Source organism: Petromyzon marinus, chromosome 18 (assembly GCF_048934315.1).
Source record: "Petromyzon marinus isolate PM22_M1 ecotype Great Lakes invasive population chromosome 18, UKy_Petmar_22M1.pri1.0, whole genome shotgun sequence".
NCBI classification, from domain to species: domain Eukaryota; kingdom Metazoa; phylum Chordata; class Hyperoartia; order Petromyzontiformes; family Petromyzontidae; genus Petromyzon; species Petromyzon marinus.
In genome coordinates this window covers 84130-101498 of record NC_133684.1, presented here as the reverse complement: position 1 = coordinate 101498, position 17369 = coordinate 84130, and the positions used below count along the sequence as shown (strand labels likewise).

The following is a 17369-nucleotide window of genomic DNA, read 5'->3' as shown; positions in this document are numbered from 1 at the left end:
GCAGTCACGAAAGTTGAAAGTAAAAATTTTACCGCCTCTATGGGGAGGGTTTCCACACAACCATAAGATCTTTTAACAAACTCAGAGACAAGAAAGCTCATCTGATCGAGTCACTCACATTTATGAAGAGATGCCGTGACTCTAAGGTAATACCGATCTCATTTACACTGACTTCTGTTGCCGTCACATCTTCCAATGACAAACGAATATTGTTTAGGGCTAGCTTGGCCCTGATCTCAGAGAGAATTAAACTACTCCGTACCGAACTAGATCATGTAGACAAGACACTCTTGAAATCACACTTAACATTGACGGAAAAAAATGTCTATATCTGATTGGGAACATGTAGATAACATGACTGCTTCATCAGCCGCAACAATGTCAGCTAAATGTAAAGATAACCTGATTTCCAAGTTCAACCTCCTTTCCAAGAAGAAACCAGATCCACACTTTAAAAAGTTAAGACGTTGACAAGGTTGTTATTAATCTGAGTAATAGCTCTATTTCCGATGGTCTAAAGTTGGTTTTAGCTAAAGGGTTAAACTTTGCCGTCACCCCCAAACACCAGTGGATGACATCATTGACCAGTTCGATGTAGCACTTAAGGGTTTTTGGACACATCGCTGCAGACGTGACAAGATCTGAAATCGCTGCAAACCTCAAAAGCGCTAAGATACCAGTCAGCAACATCAGTAAGGAGGCATGCTTTGAGTTATTTCAATAAAAAAGAGGGAAGAAATCGTCAACCTCTCAGCCGACAAGGGCAATGCCATGGTCATCATGGACAAAAACGTGTACAATAAAATTCAGGACCTACTTAATGATGGCAGCTACACAAAAATGAAGAGAGATCCCACCAACTGCCTCGTTACAAAAACGAACAGTATAATCACTGATTCAGCTTCAGTAATTGAATAGACTAAACGTTTTTCCTGAAAACCTTCTGCTGCTAAGACCACCCAGACTATATGGCTTACCAAAAATCCATAAAGGTACACCCCTTCGTCCCATCGTCTCCACCATTGGCTCACCCACCTATATACTGGCCCGATATCTGTCCGAGACCTTGCAGCCATTCACTGGTAAGACCTCTTCTGTTCTAAACTCAGTTCACCTGGTATCGACAATTAAAGACATCTCACCATCCCCAGGTGATTTGCTCGTTAGCTTCGACGTAGTTTCTCTGTTCACAAAAGTTTCTGTGCCCGATACCATTGCAATAGTTGAAGATTTGGTCCAACAAGGACTGAATGCTCATGTACCAGCCCTGGTGAGACACTGCCTCACCAATACATATTTCACTTGGAATGGAACATTCTACAAACAAATTGAAGGCACTCCAATGGGTTCTCCCTTATCTCCGGTTGTGGCCAACATTTTCATGGAAAACAATTTGAGACGGACGCCATCCAGGCATCCACTCTACGCCCGTCCTTGTGGAAGAGGTACGTGGATGACACGTTTATCATCTGGCCACATGGTCGACTAGCTCTGAAACAATTCCTCAACCACAAATTCCATACAACCCAGCAATAAAATTCACCATGGAGGTAGAAAAGGATGGCATGCTACCCTTCTTGGATGTCTTAATCAAAAAGAGACCAGATGGCTCAATGAGCCACTGTCTACAGTAAAGTATCCCATACTGACACCTACCTAAAACCTGATTCCCACCACCATCCCACAAGAATTCCCTCATCAAAACGCTACACCATAGAGCTCTATGTATCTCCGACCATGAACACCTGACCAGTGAATTCAAACACGTACACCAGGCTCTCAAGGCTAATGTATATTCTGACTAAACAATCCGCAAAGCCATCACCCCAACCACGAGGAAAGAGCCATCTGAAGATCCAATCAAAACCATCACCTTACCTTGCATAGCAGGGATAACCAAATATATTTCCACAATCTTGAACAAACACAAGATCCAGGTCCAATTTAACACAGTGCATAAAATTCGTGACTTAATCGCATCTGTGAAGGACAAGATTCCTCACATGCAATATCCCGGCATCTACAAACTAAGCTGTATCTGCAGCAGCAGTTACATTGGGGGAAACCAAGCGACATGTCTCGGACCATGTTCGTGAGCATGAGGCAGATCTGAAACACGGCAGGACCAATATTTCTGTCGTGGCTAATCATTACTTAAATGCAGCTGGCTCACATGAAATTGATTTGTTTAAGACGATAGTAATTTGCAAGCTGACTGGCTATCAACAAAGATTCGTTCACGAAGCCATCCATATATAGACAATTTCAACAGAGACGACGGTTTTAAACTCGGCAATCATTGGAAAGATGTCATCAACCACTTTGGGTCATGACTTGATTTGTGTTTTCTTGTCCACCTCCACCGTCAGCAGTGTGGGTGTGTGGAGCGAGGTGCAATGCTTTGATTGGTATAGACCTACTGCTGGTGTCGGAGCCTTCTACATTAACATTAGCTGCCCCGTCGATCTCTAAACCTTTATAAACAGCCTGCCTCAGCAGCTTTCCCCATTTTTTTCTCCTGATGACGATTGCTTGTGTTGCGATCGAAACGTCGTGATATTTTTATTTTTTATTCACTTTATTTTCATTTTCATTATTTAATTGTTATTATTTTTTCTATCTACGTCACTTTACCGAAAGAAACATAGAATATGAATTCCTTCAGTCACGAAAGTTAAGTCAAAATTATACCTAGACTTGGATGTGTTCCAGAGTTGAAAATAAGATCAGACTTGAAAATAAAATACGGGATAGCTCAAGGAAAACATGTTTTGGATTGATATGTAAAGATGGTATGGGAAGTGACATCACTTCTGTGTCACACCAAATGTTTTCAAACCAGTGATGTCAGTTTTGTTAGCATTAAGACATGTTACATTATTACACAATATAAATGATCGGAATAAACTGACAAGTCCTTAAAAGTCCAAAATGTTTTAAATCCAAAACTAATACCTATTACCTAGTAGTGTGTTACATTAAATTTTAGATACAGTAAAACCTTGAAATGCGAGCATAATTTGTTCCGGAAACGTGTTTGTAATCCAAAGCACTCGTATATCAAAGCACTCGTATATCAGTTGTGATCACGTGACGCTCGGCAAACAAAGTGTATACGTACTACTCGTATTGCAAGACCTCGCTCGTTTATCAAAATAATATTTATTTAAAATTTTTGCTCTGCTTGCAAAACACTCGCAGACCAAGTTACTCGCAATCCAAGGTTTTACTGTATATATATAAAAGTAAAATAAGTCTTTGTCGGTTTGTGGCTCTGTGTGTTCACACGCTTGCGACGGATTTGGCTCTCCAACGGTGGGGTTTACGTGAAATAAAAATAGCCAGGTACCACGCCGTAAGCCCCGCCGTGAGCAAGCGCTATTCCTTTTTCACATCCGTCAACTTTTAATAAGTTTAATTAGCGATTGAGTGCGTTTTTTTAGCGCTATCTCTTTATTTATTTAGGACTTGTGCACGACCATACCAACTGACGCGCCTTTGGTGGGGGGGACGGACCATGCCAAATTGGTGGGGGACGTTTTCTTTCGCGTTAAAGATGCTTAAAAAATACACTAAACGCCGAGCTTAAATCTTCACTGTGTGATGTCCCCCCCCACACCGATGCGTGCAGTTACTAATATATACAGTCGCTAAAGGCCGTAGATATTACTGCAGAGCGGCTGGGGAGATCGTGGCTGGGGGGGGGGTCAGGGGTAGCAGCCCAGCCCCAGCCTGCCATGGTGCTACCTCTGCCGGCTGGACAATCTAGGCGAGGCTGGAGGATCTGCACTGGACTAGGCCTCACCACGCCACTGTCAGGTGAGTACTTTGTGCTATAGAGTAGATAAATACTGCTACAGAGTCAGCATGTACTACTGTAGTGATAGCAGGTACCACCGCAGTCGGTATGCACTGCTGTAATTATAGCAGGTACCACCATAGTCAGTACGCACTGCGGTTAGATTTTTAACAGTTGTTTTGAAATATTTTTTGGGCCCGGGCAACGCCGGGTATATAAGCTAGTATAACATAAAAAAAGACGTAAGATAAACATATACCCCTCCGCCACCTCTGATTTCTGCACATAATTGGGTATAGTGATTGGGTTCAGTTATTAAATAATCCACATTACAACTAATCTACAACTGATTACTAATCATAACAATTAACTGATTACTAATCTCTATATATAAAAGGGAAATTTGTGAATGTGTCTGTTCAAAATGTTTAGCGTACTTCCCAACATGCAACGAACTTGAAATTTGCCATGTGGGTACTTTCCAGACTGTAGACCATGTAAAAATTATTAAAATAGACTTGTATATTTTTTTGGGGGGGAGGGCTCAATAATGCATTTTTTTGCATGGCAAGTGAGCTGTGACGTCACATCTGTCATGTGACCCGCGCATGGGGAAGTGTAATGCAGTGTGCTTGCTCATGTCACACCCCCCCAACCCTCCGCGGCGCGAGTAAAGTGCCATACAAATGTGTTGCAGGTCTAAGGCGTTCTTCGCGCAGCATTGCTTTATTTCTTCAGTCGTTTACTGCCGTACACACCCTGAAAGTTGTCTGCAGCAAGCGCGTGTATGTGTACCTATGGACGCGCGTGCACGCGTGTGTGTGGGGGGGGGGGGAGCGGTAGTGTAGTGGTTAGCGTGCTGCGCTACGAACTCGGTGACCCGAGTTCGATTCCCGCTCACGGCCACCACCAGTGACGATTATTTGAACCGGTCCTGAGCCCCCTCTAGGTCGACGCAGCCTCAAACGAGTAACTGCTGTGGTGTGTGTGAACATTGCCACTGGGGAGACAAAGGCAGCCGGGCGTGGTGCTGGCCACCCACCCCCTCGTCTATTATATAATTACAATACCCCCCCCTCTCCGCCTCTGATCTCTGCATCTATTTGGGTTAAATGATGACGTCACCCTGCTGCTCTATTTAAGACCGGGAGCAGGTGGAGGGCTTCACTATTCTGGATAATTGCCCGATGATGCTGATGTAATCACCAGTGAAACGTCACACTCAAAAATTTAAAATGTTGTGGATTCACTCTTTAACACACTGGTGGGCTAAAGTAGTGAACTATTTGTCTTTTGTCAACATGACACATTTTTACTGATTGGCTTTGTCGGGTGGTGGAGGGTTACGACACATTTATAAATAACGCGATCTTACCCAAAAACCTTTATGAATAGTATTCCCACAACCTGCTGACATGGCTATAGCAGTAACTGTGAGTAAAACTAAAACAGTTTCTAAAGACTGCTCGAAGATGACTACAAACTAAAATGTTAAAACGATTAATGTAATTGTCAGTTGCATGAAAAGTGTTAAGCTGCTTGTGAATCCTTCATTTTTGCATGTAATGATCCATGAATTAACTAAAATCGATTCTCGTGATTATGATAATCGTGCAAGAATGGATTATTTACATTTATTGAAATATTCTAATGTATGCACAACTGTGCAAGAGATGGCAAAGGACAGTAAAAGCACCACAAACAACATATTAATCTTGAGTTACGGCCCCAAATCATGATTGGGAGAATGAATTTATTACATGTCTATTTATATATCGTACAAATTATCACTGGAGTTTTAAACAAAAAACACAAACTTGTAGACTTTTGTTCCCATAATCAACTCTTCGCTGGATTTAAAATAAATGCGTTTGCAAAAGCATTGCATTTAAAACGCACCCATATACTTTACGTTCGCGGGCATCTTGTTTATTTCCCTGAGTCAGCCCGCCATCTTTCGTGCCGAAACCCTGGTGATGGGGGCCTCCTCCGACATGGGGGGTCGTCGGTAAGACTTCCTTTGAGCGAGGAGCCAGCCCTTGAGTTGCAGTCTGCGGCAAGAAACACAACACCTTGATGATGCTGCAGCAACGCTTACAAGTGGGTTCACGTGTTGGATACGGGCTGCCTCGGATCATGGAAAAACCACACACCTCAGCAGCCCATCACCAACCCTAATGTATATTGAACTTTTTTTCACACCGTACGTAGCCAACCGTGCAAATCAGATGTGCGGGGGAAGAACAACAAGCCATGTGTGTACCACACGTATACTATGGTAACCCTTATTGTGGACATCACCTCATAGCTGCCACCTTCCAATTAATAACATAAGGATATGCTAATGTATAATTAAATAAAAAATCATTATTATTGTAAAATACATGGATGCAAATTACTTGTGACTCCTGATTACGAAGCAGACAACTTTATGAAGAATGTGCAGAATTAGGATGCTATTTTGCATTAGAAAAAAATTGTAATTGTACATAATCAAGCATTTGAACATTACATATAGTGGAACAGAGTATCCTTGTGTCTTTTAACATTAGCAGAGACCTGCCCCAGATGATGCCACAAAACTGCTTCAGTTGTAACTTCAATACCCTATTTATCCATATACCCTGAAAAGTGTTTGTCAAATGTTAAACCAAAATATGTAATTCTCGAATAGAATAATATACGCCAAATTAAATTATAAAACAAAGTTAATTTCATGGGTTTTTGTATGTAGTCTTCAGTGATCAAGCTGAGACACAATTTACTACTGGAGAACTTGGGGCCCTGAGTAGTGAAATACTGAGTAAATCTGAGCATGAAACGATTTGCGTACGCAACAAAAATTCGTAGTGAGAAAAGTGAAGTCAACAGCCGCTTCGCAACTGTTTCACAAACATGGACTGTTTGACAGTCACTGCTTTGGATGACTTCATCAATCCACCAGCCAATCGGCTTCAACGGGAATTTTGGAGTCAATTTTAATGGACACTAAATCTCTTCACAGGGAGAAGAGCTAACTTCGCGTCTGACGAAGTAGACACCCCCCTTGTTTACTACGCGAGTGTCCACCGCTCTCAAATTGACTCAACATTTAGCGGCAAAAGGAGCTGCTGCCGCTAAATGTTGACAACCACAACCATAAGTCACTCAAATCGCGGTGGTGAGATGTTAACTTCCTTGCCTCGTATACAGGAGTCCATGGGTTCGATCCCTACACCTGTATACAGCATTGAGTTGGCATGTTCCCCCTGTGGTCACGTGAATTTTTCTCCATATCCTCCGGTTTTACCCTCCACTTTTATAAACATGCATTGGGAGTATTTGGCTGCTAAAAATGTCCACATGATAATCCACTTAATTGGGCTATCATTTATAGCCAGGTCACTTCTGAAAAAGAGCCTTATCTGATAAAATAAAAGTTTTTTTTTACTACAATCACAAAAAGTGTGCTAACATAACCACACACACAAAAACCTCTCAAACACAACTACAGAAAGCAACAACACCAAGAGAGAATACAAAGACATATAACTGCTCAAACACCTACAAATATGGGGGCACTCTCCTTGCATGCAGTTGTGTCAGAGTGATGGCAGACTTAAGGCTACTCGGTATCATTCGCACATTCTTGCGGAAATGTATGCAATCCCCGTGCGCATATCCCGTGGGGAATTCGGAAATGCGGAAATGTGGGCCGTTCTGTACGTAGTCCACTGGTGTAATAATCGGTGGCTGCTCCAATTCGGATTTTGAGAGCTGCCTGCTGTGCCGACATGGCAATACTGTACTCCTGAGACACCAAGCAAGCCTCACCTGTCTTATCAGACTACGGCCAGATTCACATATTGCCAAATTAGCAAAAACACATCACTTCTCAGATCTGCACCAATATTTGGTGCAGGAAAAAGACATTTCTAACATGTGAATCAATATCAAGATCTTCACGCAGTGGCATTGTGTGTTACAAACTTATACTGCTCATCACACGTTACCTGCGGTCCTCTTCAGACGTCGGTCTTTCTTGCTGCATCTTGGCTCCAGAATTATTCTGCGGTGGAGTGGAGGGGTTTCTGGTCATCTGGAGTTGTCTGGAGCTGTTCGACTTTATTGTGGCCTTGTCAGGGTTGCTTTTGGCCACAGTGTTCTGCGCCACTCGCTGCTGTGCCGGCCGTGGTGGTCGTGGCGGGCTCTGTGGGCGAGCAAGAGGGACAGCCCCTGTCCGAGAAGCAATGGCTGGTCGGCTTCTCAAGACGCGTGGTGTTCTCTGTGTGGGGACCAGGTGCACGGGTTGACTGGGGACCACTGGTGGACTGGGAATTAAGTCCACCAATGCAGGAGAAATTAAACAATTTCCTACCTGTTCAGTTCTTCCAGAAATCAGCCTTAGGGCTTCATCAATATCAGGCAGAGGCTTGGCATTAAATTCACGACACAGCAACAGATTTGAGTCACAATTTGGTGCTGCTTCCTCAACATTCTCCAAAGGAACGAATGGTAATGCTTCTATCCTCTTTACATTGGACAGTCTGCGGCGTGGGTTTTCCAAAGGCATATTGACGACGACCTTTGGGGAAATCATTCCTCTGAATTGGGTGTCCCACAATCCCTTTGCTTGCAACTCAACCACCTTTATAATTTCTTCATCCCGAGTCTCGATGCTGCTGTTGCCGGTGAATTCGGACTTGATAGACCTTTTCTTGCTGTTCAGAAAGGCCTGAGACAGCGTTGATCGTCTTCGTGGCTGCTTGGCTTGCGGCTTTGCATTTTCCATGGGAATTTGGTCTCCACTTTGGCACGTTGTGTTTGCAATTGCACTGGAGAAGCTGCCCAATTGGCACAGCTCTTCGGTGAAGTTACCGATGAGCACCGGAGAGTGCGGAAAACGCATGGATTTGCGTTGCATCTTCATTGACAAGTCAGAAGTGGTTGCCAAACAGGATGATGATGTGACGTTTGCTCCACTTGAAACGTACCTTTTAGGAGCCATCTGTTCGAGCACAAGAAATGAAAATGCTTTATGACAATCTTTCAATGCAATACAATGCTTGCACAGCATTTCCCACCTCATTGTATGTGGGCTGAGACTAGTTGCAAAAGACCAGCATGATTATTTTGTAATCGAGAGCTCTGCACTATCAGTAATACATTGTGCATGATAACATATGTTCAGTCTTACTTAGGATGATCAAAATGCTATATTTTCACTTTCTTGGATGTATGTAGAGTTCACTTGACATCCATTCATTCCTTCCCTTTTTCCCCATTTTATATAAAAGGTTATGGCTCGGGAACCTCACGGTGGTTCTTTAGCGCGTGGCCCGAGGGCGACAGACGTACCACGTGAACGGAAGCATTTTGGCGATTACACGCCTGAAGACGTACATTACAAAATACTAATTATTTACTAAATATAAGCATAATAAATATAATTGTTCAATGTAAATAACATCATAAATACATATTGATGAAGTATATTTTTAAATATATAAATATGTTTCGTCTACATTTAGTATTTTGTACTGTACGTCTTCAGGCATGTAGGGAGCAGTATTGCAGCGGTTAGTGGGCTGCGAACCCAGTCACCCGTGTTTGATTCTAATCACGGACAAAATCAGTGGCGATTATCTGAACTGGTTCTCTCCTAAGTCGACTCAGCGTCGAATGAGTACCTGGAGCGACGATGTATCATCGTTACTGGGGATAGAGAATTAGAATCTGTTTTTAGACTGGAAGAATCCGATGGGTCAGAAACTTATAACAGGACCAAGGCGGCTGGGCGTGGTGCTGGTCACCCCTTCGTGTAAAAAAGGATGTTTTTTTTTTATATCATACCAGCCTCATGTACCGTCCCGGCCTTCATTAGGTGCTAACAGCCCTTGCCCAAAAAGTCTAGGGCCATATGGCAATGTTCTTCACAAATATTCAGAGGGGGGGGCAATTTTACCAATAAGACATCAGTGTGAGGGCCGCCACACATTTTTAACTATTGGGTTTGACAGCAAGATGGGGTGTTTTCACATTTGTGTATTGTCGCGGGCCGCATGTCAGAGGCTGCACAAAAGGCCACCAGGGTCCGCCAGTGGCACGTGGGCCTTGCAATGAAGAACTCTGCTGTATGGGGAATATTTTTTATTTGATAGGCCACGTGCTTCTGGCCACGTGGTAAGTGTGGCTCCCTAGGGCCACACGCTAAAGTACCACCATGAGTTAGAGCTTTCATGACTGCAGGAATTAATATTCTTTGGGTCTTTCGGTAAAGCCACGTATTTAGAAAAATAATAAAAATATCACGACGTTTTGATCGCAACACAAACAATCGTCATCAGGTGTGTTGCGATTGAAACGTCGTGATATTTTTATTATTTTCTATTTATGTGGCATTACCGAAATACCCAACGAATACCACCACAATGTTATAGTAATTTCGAATATAAAAACCCTTATTCCTCGACATGTGAATGAGATCCAGTCAATGTCCAGCCAATATTAAAACATATGCAGTCCTGCATTATGATCACGAAGATCTGCGACACAGATAATATGCACAACAAACTCCAAATTCTGCAATTATCCAGTCACTGTACATACAGGGACTCCTCTACTTACGAACAAGTTAGGTTCTAGAGGTCTATTCGTAAGTGGATTTGTTCGTAAGCCCAATTTTACTTCTGTCAATTCCAAACATGTTGAACAGCATGTACAGTTAACACGGGGAATGGCTATAATCTACTGTAGATGCCACTGGTTCTTCATGTTCTGCAGATGTGGATGGCACTGGTTGTTTATGTTCTGCAGATGTTCCCTTTGGTGCTGGTGTTTTCCCCTCTACTCTCTTGAAACAATTACCATGAGATGTCTGCGCAGTTGCTCTCTTCTCTTCATAAATCAACTGGTACCAGGCAATAGTATCTTGACTTAGCTTTCGTGGCTGCAGGAATTCACTCTTTGGGTCTTTTGGTAAAGTCACGTAGATAGAAAATAATATTTTAAAAAATTACGTTTCAATCGCAACACAAGCAATCGTCTTCAGGTGAAAAAAATGCAGCAGGCGAATTGCTGAGGCAGGAGAAATGTGATATATGCTGTATTTTTTCACCTGAAGACGATTGCTTGTGTTGCGATCAAAACGTGATTTTTAATTATTTTTCTATCTACGTGACTTTACCGAAAGACTCAAAGAGTAGGCAATAGTATCGTGAACAGCTGCCAACACCTTTCAGTATTTGGATCCTGAGACTCAAAACAAGCCAGTGCTTGACAGTGAACAACCACCGCCATCTAATGTTGAACTGACGACGCTCGGTCCGAACAAGCAATTGTACATACGGGCAGGTTTGTTCGTCTTCTTTGGTTCTTTCGGTAAAGTCACGTAGAATGAGAATAAAATGATAAATTGTTAAAATAAAATAACACAATATTCTCACGACGTTTCGGCCCCCTTCACCTGATGAAGACCGCTTGTGTTGTGGCCAAAACGTCGTGAGAATATTATTGTGTTATTTTATCAATTTATTATTTTATTCTCATTCTACGTGACTTTACCGAAAGAACCAAAGAAGATGAATCCTTGCAGTCACGAAAGCTTTAAATCGAGGTTTGTTCGTATCTCTGAAAGTTCGTAAGTCGAATGTTCGTAAGTAGAGGAGTCCCTGTACAGCTCAATATCAACAAACACGAATCCTACAACGATGCAAAAATATATATACAGCTTCATAAGAACCTGAATTCTGCAACGATCTAAGATCACTTCAGACTTACCAATATCAAGAATCACCTCTTGGCTTTAGGTCAATAACACCACATCGGATTCATCACTCCCAAAAATCACCACTTTGGCTTTACGTCATGATAGTCACTAAATTGGCAATCACCATCCCAAGCTCACTCGTTCCCTTGTTCCTATGTTATACTCACAGTGTGTCTATACATTACCTGCCTGTCTCTACTCTTCTGTATAATTGTACGTCTCCATTTACCCGTCTCTTTGTATCTCCTTGTCTTGTCTCCTGGTCTATCTCTGTAGATCTTTACGTGTCCCTCTGTCCCGTTGTCTCTGTATCTATACCGGTCTCTCCTCTCTTCCCGTGCCCCGATCCAATTTTATTCCCGCCTAGTGGTAAAGTATGTATACCTTGGTGCAGCGATCTTGTCCCACCTGAAGACGGAAGCTTGCGTTGCCTCCAAAACGTCGTGTTTTAATTGTTTTTTTTTATTTTAATTTGTTTTACCTACGTGACTTTACCGAATAAAACCAAAGAGTATGAATCCTTGCAGTCACCAAAGCTTCAAATCTAGAATGGTGAAGTATGGTCAAGGAATGTGAAGGCCCCTCCTCCCTCGTCCGGCAGTGGATTCACGAAACGGGATGTACATGCTTCTGTAGACAAGTCCGTATAGCAAATATAACCCAGACGAAGCGCTGCTAAGAATACGCCAGTCTACGTTTCCGTGTATATCTGATGAAGATGCAGAGCAACAACTGCAGTACAATTTTAAAATATGGTTGGCTAAGCCAGACATCCGCATCAGGAGCTGACTGTGGCGTCTCCTTTCGTATTTGTGGATCGGGCATTGCGTCGCTATATTGTATGGTCTGTTTTCGATGACCACAACAGGGCAAGTCCCTCGACAGATACTCTCATACTCCAGTAACAGATCGTTTGTCCTCTAAATAACGCGAGTAGATATACCGTGTCCCGGATATAACACGGTTGTATGACCCGAGGTGGAGCCTCCTCACACCGTCGCGGGTCGTGGGCTATGAACCATACTTCACCGCATAATCCTTCTTTAGGCTGTAGAATCTGATGAGCTATAATGCTCTTTTTCACAGATGTCCAGTAGGGGCGGGTCAGAAAGTTACAAACAATGCAAAAGAAACACGCTGGTCAGTGCGGGTTATAGAATTTCACGAATTTGCGGGGTTATAGAAGGCGGACAGCAAATAGCAACAAAGCGGAGTGGGTGCCGAAGCAGCTGCTTAGCTTCCGAGATGAGGGGGAGGTCTGCCGTCTCGGATATCGCGAATAATGACAATGTACACAGGATGACGACAGCCCTGGCACTACCAAAAGATGAACTCACCTCAACACGAGGTAGAGTGCTTCGATGGCGCCCTCTCCGCCAATGTTGTATCGGGGACTGGAAGCGAACCCAGGCCCTGACGACCGTTAAAGATTTCAAACTTCGTGACGCACGTCACCGCGCGCGCCTCCCGTGATTGGTTAATAGGGCGAGCGCTGACGTCACGAAACTGGATCGATTCGCGAATCGCGTTTTATATTAAGCGATAATTCGATTCGATGGCACGACAGCCAACGTCTGTTAATTCTAGATTTGAAGCTTTCGTAACTGCAAGGATTCATACTTTTTGGTTCTTTCGGTAAAGTCACGTAGGTAGAAAAATAAAAAATAGTCACGTAGATGATAGATGTTGACTTGTAGCTTTCGTGACTGCAGGAACACAGGGTTCACACTCGCACAGTCACTTCGCGTGCCGACCCGTTGGTTGCGGCTCTGCGATCTGCCATTAAATGCTAATCTCTTGACTTAAAGCTTTCGTGACTACAGGAAATCATATTCTTGGGTCTTTCGGTAAAGTCACGTAAGATAGGTTCAAAGAAAATTAAAAAGAAACTGCGACGTTTCGATCGCAACGCAAGCAATCGTCATCAGGAGAAAATATAGCTATATAGCTAGGCAAAGTTGTGATTGTCCATAATAAAGGTTTCTGGGTTAGATCGCGTTATTTATAAATGTGTCGTAACCCTCCACCACCGGACACGGCCAATCAGCAAAATAAAGTGTCACGTTGACAAAAGACAATTAGTTCACTACTTTACCACTCCGGTGTGTTGAGTGAATCCACAACATTTACAGTTGAGTACGACGTTTCGCTGGTAATTACGGTTTTTAAAATTGTATTCAGTATCTCAACGGAGACAACAAAAACAAAACAAAGCAAAGACCGAGGGGCCGCCCCCTCGTTCGCGCCATAAAGGCCCCGCTCGGCCACCGACCCATCCTCTGGACCGGAGTCACCCCTGCCACAGCACTGGAGGGGCAGCCTCCCCTTCCAGTCACGCACACCTTCACTCCCAGACGCCGGCGAGGCCCCCCCCCGGCCGCCCTAGCCCACCCTGGGCAGCGGCCACTTCCATCGTTCCCTTGCGGCATCGCGCCCCATTTTCACCCGGTCCACCTCCACCACCCTTTCCAACCATCTCCTCGCAATATAACATGTCTCCAACGGGGACATCAGGGACCCCTCCAGCTCCTTTCGCGCTTTCCACAGCGCCTCCTTCGTCGCTCCTATTACAGCCCACACCTGGTCCCTGTCCTCCCTCCCCACCCCCCGCAGCTCTCCCCACATGACGTCCCGTGCCGTCACCCTCGACAGCGCGAAACGGGCCAGCAACGGCTTACTCCTCCTCCAGACCTCCTGGGCAAAAGGGCCACGCCACCATCACGTGCGATGCAGTTTCGTCCGCGTTGCAGCCCCTCGGACACTTGGGGGTATGCGCCATTTGGCGGCTGTACAAGAAACCCCGCGTCTCCAACTTGTCCCGGACAGCCAGCCATGACAGGTCCCTCTGCTCCTTCGTGAGCGCTGCCGATAACACATTCCTCCAAATCTTCCCGTGCATCTCCCTCCTCGCACCGGCCACCTCGTCACAGGCCTCCTCCTTATCCGCCGCAGCTCGCACCTCCCTGGGAGCCCACCGGCCCCCCCACCGGTTCAGGCCGTGCTGCCCGACGTAGCTCCCCACCACGTCGCTGACCCAGCCCCCCGGCCAGTCCAAAGGAGAGCTCCTTCCTATCTCAGTCATCCCAAGCCCCCGCAACCGCCACGTCAGCCGATACCTCATATAGCACGCTGCCTTGCCCCGCGGCTCCGCAGAGAAAAACAGCCGCAGCCCGTTACAGACAAAAGTCGATTGCAGGGTATACCCCACATTTGGGGCACCCCTCCCCCCATTCCCGACCTGCAGACACACCGCAGCCCTCCTCACCCTCTCCATCCCTCCCCCCCAGATAAACCTGAAAATCGCCGAGGTCAAGGCCTTAGCCTCCCTCCCACCTGGCGGAAAAACCTGCGCCAAGTAGTTTAGGGATGGTAATATTTCTGTCTTTACCACCATAATCCTACCGGCCATCGTGAGCCGCCTCCCAGCACACTTACCCAGACAGCCCTTTGCCTTCCTCACCCCCTTCTCCCAGTTATTTTCCCCCATCCTATCCCCACAGAAGAACACCCCCAGTACCTTTATCCCCTCTGTTTGTAGACTAAATTCTGGCGGCCGACCCTCGAAAGGCCTCGAGTCTCCATAAACCATCAGCTCACTTTTCCCCACACTAACCTTCAATCCGGAGGCCGCGCAGAACCTTCCCATCCCCTCCATTGCCCTCCATACCGATGCTACGTCCCTGCATAGCACGGCCACATCGTCCATGTACAGGGTCACCTTTCCTTGCTCCTTGCTCCCCGGTATTACCACCCCCCTAATCCTCTGGTCATTCCTTATCATCTGCGCCAGAGGCTCCATGCACATGACAAATAGTACTGGGGACATCGGGCATCCCTGCCGCACCCCGGAACCCACTGGAATGATCCCGGAGCGTTCCCCATTTATCAGGAGCCTGGCTCTGAGCCCCCCATAAAATCGCTCCACCCACTCCACCAGGGGCCCACACACCCCCATCCTCTCCATCACCGCCAGCATGAATTCATGAGAGAGGCGGTCGAAGGCCTTGTCCAGGTCCAGACTTAGGATCCCCAACAGGCACCCCCTCTCTCTCTCGCCTTCAATCGCCTCCCTCAAAACCACCAAAGTGTCCGCGATCCTCCTCCCCGGGACTGCACACGTCTGGTCCGGCCCCACCACCTCACCCACCACCTTCCCCAGTCGCCCCGCGACTACCCTTGCCAAGATCTTGTAGTCCACATTCAAGAGGGTTATTGGCCTCCAACTTCCCAGGTCCCTACGGTCTCCCTTCCCTTTATAAATCAATGTGACCAGGCCCTCCCGCATGTCGTCCGGCACCCGCCCCTCCTCCAGAGTTTCCCTACAAATTTGCATAATATCCTCTTTCAGGAGTTCCCAGAATTTTATATAGAAGTCCGCTGGGATCCCGTCCGGGCCTGGGGTCCTGTTCTTGTTCAGCCCCTTCACCGCCCCTTCCACTTCTTCCTGTCGAATTCTCTCCTCTAGCGCCTCTGGGTTCTCAACCCTCTTCCCCAATGCCCCCAGCAGCTCCTCCCGCCGCCCCCCATCTATCCCTTTCCTCTTATACAAATCCCCATAAAAGTCTTCCGCTACACTAATCATCCCTTCCGTCGTCACCTGTCTACCCCTAGTAGGACTAACTAGCTCCCTCATTTCATTGTCTCCCTCCCTACCCGCCTTAAAGAAAAATCTTGTACACTGTTCCCTATACTCTGTTGCCCTGACCCTCGCCCTATACACTAATTGCCTAGTCTTCTTTTCCAGGACTGAGGCTACCCTCCCTTTCAACTCCTCTATCCTTTCTCCCACTGGGAACCCTAGCTCTAGCAGTCTATACAGCCTTTCTAACCTAGCGTTCCACTGTCTCAATTCCCTACCCACCCCCTTCCTCCTACTATAACGCTGAAAGAACGTTCTTATCCTACCCTTTATCTGCCCCCACCACTCCATCCTCGTGGGGAAGCACACCTGCAGCGTCCTCCAGCTGGTAGGCGCTCGCGTGAAATCCTCCGCCACCTCCTGATCCACCAGCAAGCCCACATTCATCTTCCACACACCCTTCCCCCTCTTCACCCCACCTGGGATCACAAGCCCCGCCACCACCATTCTGTGATCCGAGAGGGGAAAAGGTTCCACCCCCGCACTTCCCACATTCACCTTGTCAGAGACGAAAATAAAGTCGATACGTGACTGTGTGCACCCACTCTTATCCGCCCACGTGAACCCTGGCCGCGTGCCATGCACCCTCCTGAACGTATCCACCATCCGAAAGTCCTCCATCAACTCCCTCAGTTTCCTGGAAGAGGAATCTAACTTCCTCCTCCCCTTTACCGATACCAGATCCGCCAGACACAACGGGCAGTTAAAATCGCCCCCCACAATGACCTGCCTCCTGGTGGCCAGTAGGCCCACCAGGCTCTCCCACACCTCCGTCCTGTCCATACATCGTACCGGGGCATACACATTTATCAGCCGTAGCTCCACACCCTGGTAAGATGCATCTACACAGAAGAGCCGACCCGGTATTATTTCCTGGGTCCCTTCCACTCTCATTCCCCTTCTTCCTAGGGGGGTAACCACGCCTGTACATCTGTTCCCGTTGCTGCCAGACCAAATGTAGTGTCCCTTCCATTCGTCCAGCAGAGCCTCCGACCCTAGGGTATAGGGTAGGTGACATTCTTGGAGGAAAATTACGTCACGTCTGGTGATCTGCAGCCAATGCATGATTGCCCCTCTCCTTCCCTTCTCCTCCATTCCTCTCACATTAACAGATGCTACAGATATGTCCATGCCGAGGCGTGCATTATTCCGTGTCGGACTCCGGTGCGCGCTCCCCCCGTCTG

The 17369-nt window shown here is 46.1% G+C and overlaps 1 protein-coding gene across 4 annotated transcripts; it reads right to left on the bottom strand.

The window, feature by feature from the left end:
* Positions 1-5514: 5514 nt before the first annotated feature.
* Positions 5515-13044, bottom strand: LOC116943511 (uncharacterized). 4 transcript variants are annotated; one of them, XM_076067767.1, is made up of 4 exons: positions 12884-13044; positions 8157-8786; positions 7792-7847; positions 5515-5850 (listed from the first exon to the last, which is right to left on the bottom strand). In XM_076067767.1, exons 2-4 carry the CDS (start codon positions 8784-8786, stop codon positions 5742-5744), a joined length of 795 nt encoding a protein of 264 aa, XP_075923882.1. In that variant the 5' UTR covers positions 12884-13044; the 3' UTR covers positions 5515-5741. The 4 variants fall into 4 exon arrangements, with proteins under 4 accessions (XP_075923882.1, XP_032812291.2, XP_032812290.2 ...); XM_032956400.2 differs by having other exon boundaries at positions 7792-7988; positions 12884-13037; XM_032956399.2 differs by having other exon boundaries at positions 7792-8786; positions 12884-13036.
* Positions 13045-17369: the final 4325 nt, after the last annotated feature.

What these genes read in the sequence shown, in the direction of transcription:
- LOC116943511 (XM_032956399.2), bottom strand. Translation starts at nt 8,786, where the DNA reads ATGGCTCCTAAAAGGTACGTTTCAAGTGGAGCAAACGTCACATCATCA. An exon ending in ACGTCTGAAGAGGACCGCAG is followed by an intron (nt 5,851 to 7,791) that starts GTAACGTGTGAT and finishes TTCTTGCCGCAG; the next exon opens with ACTGCAACTCAAGGGCTGGC.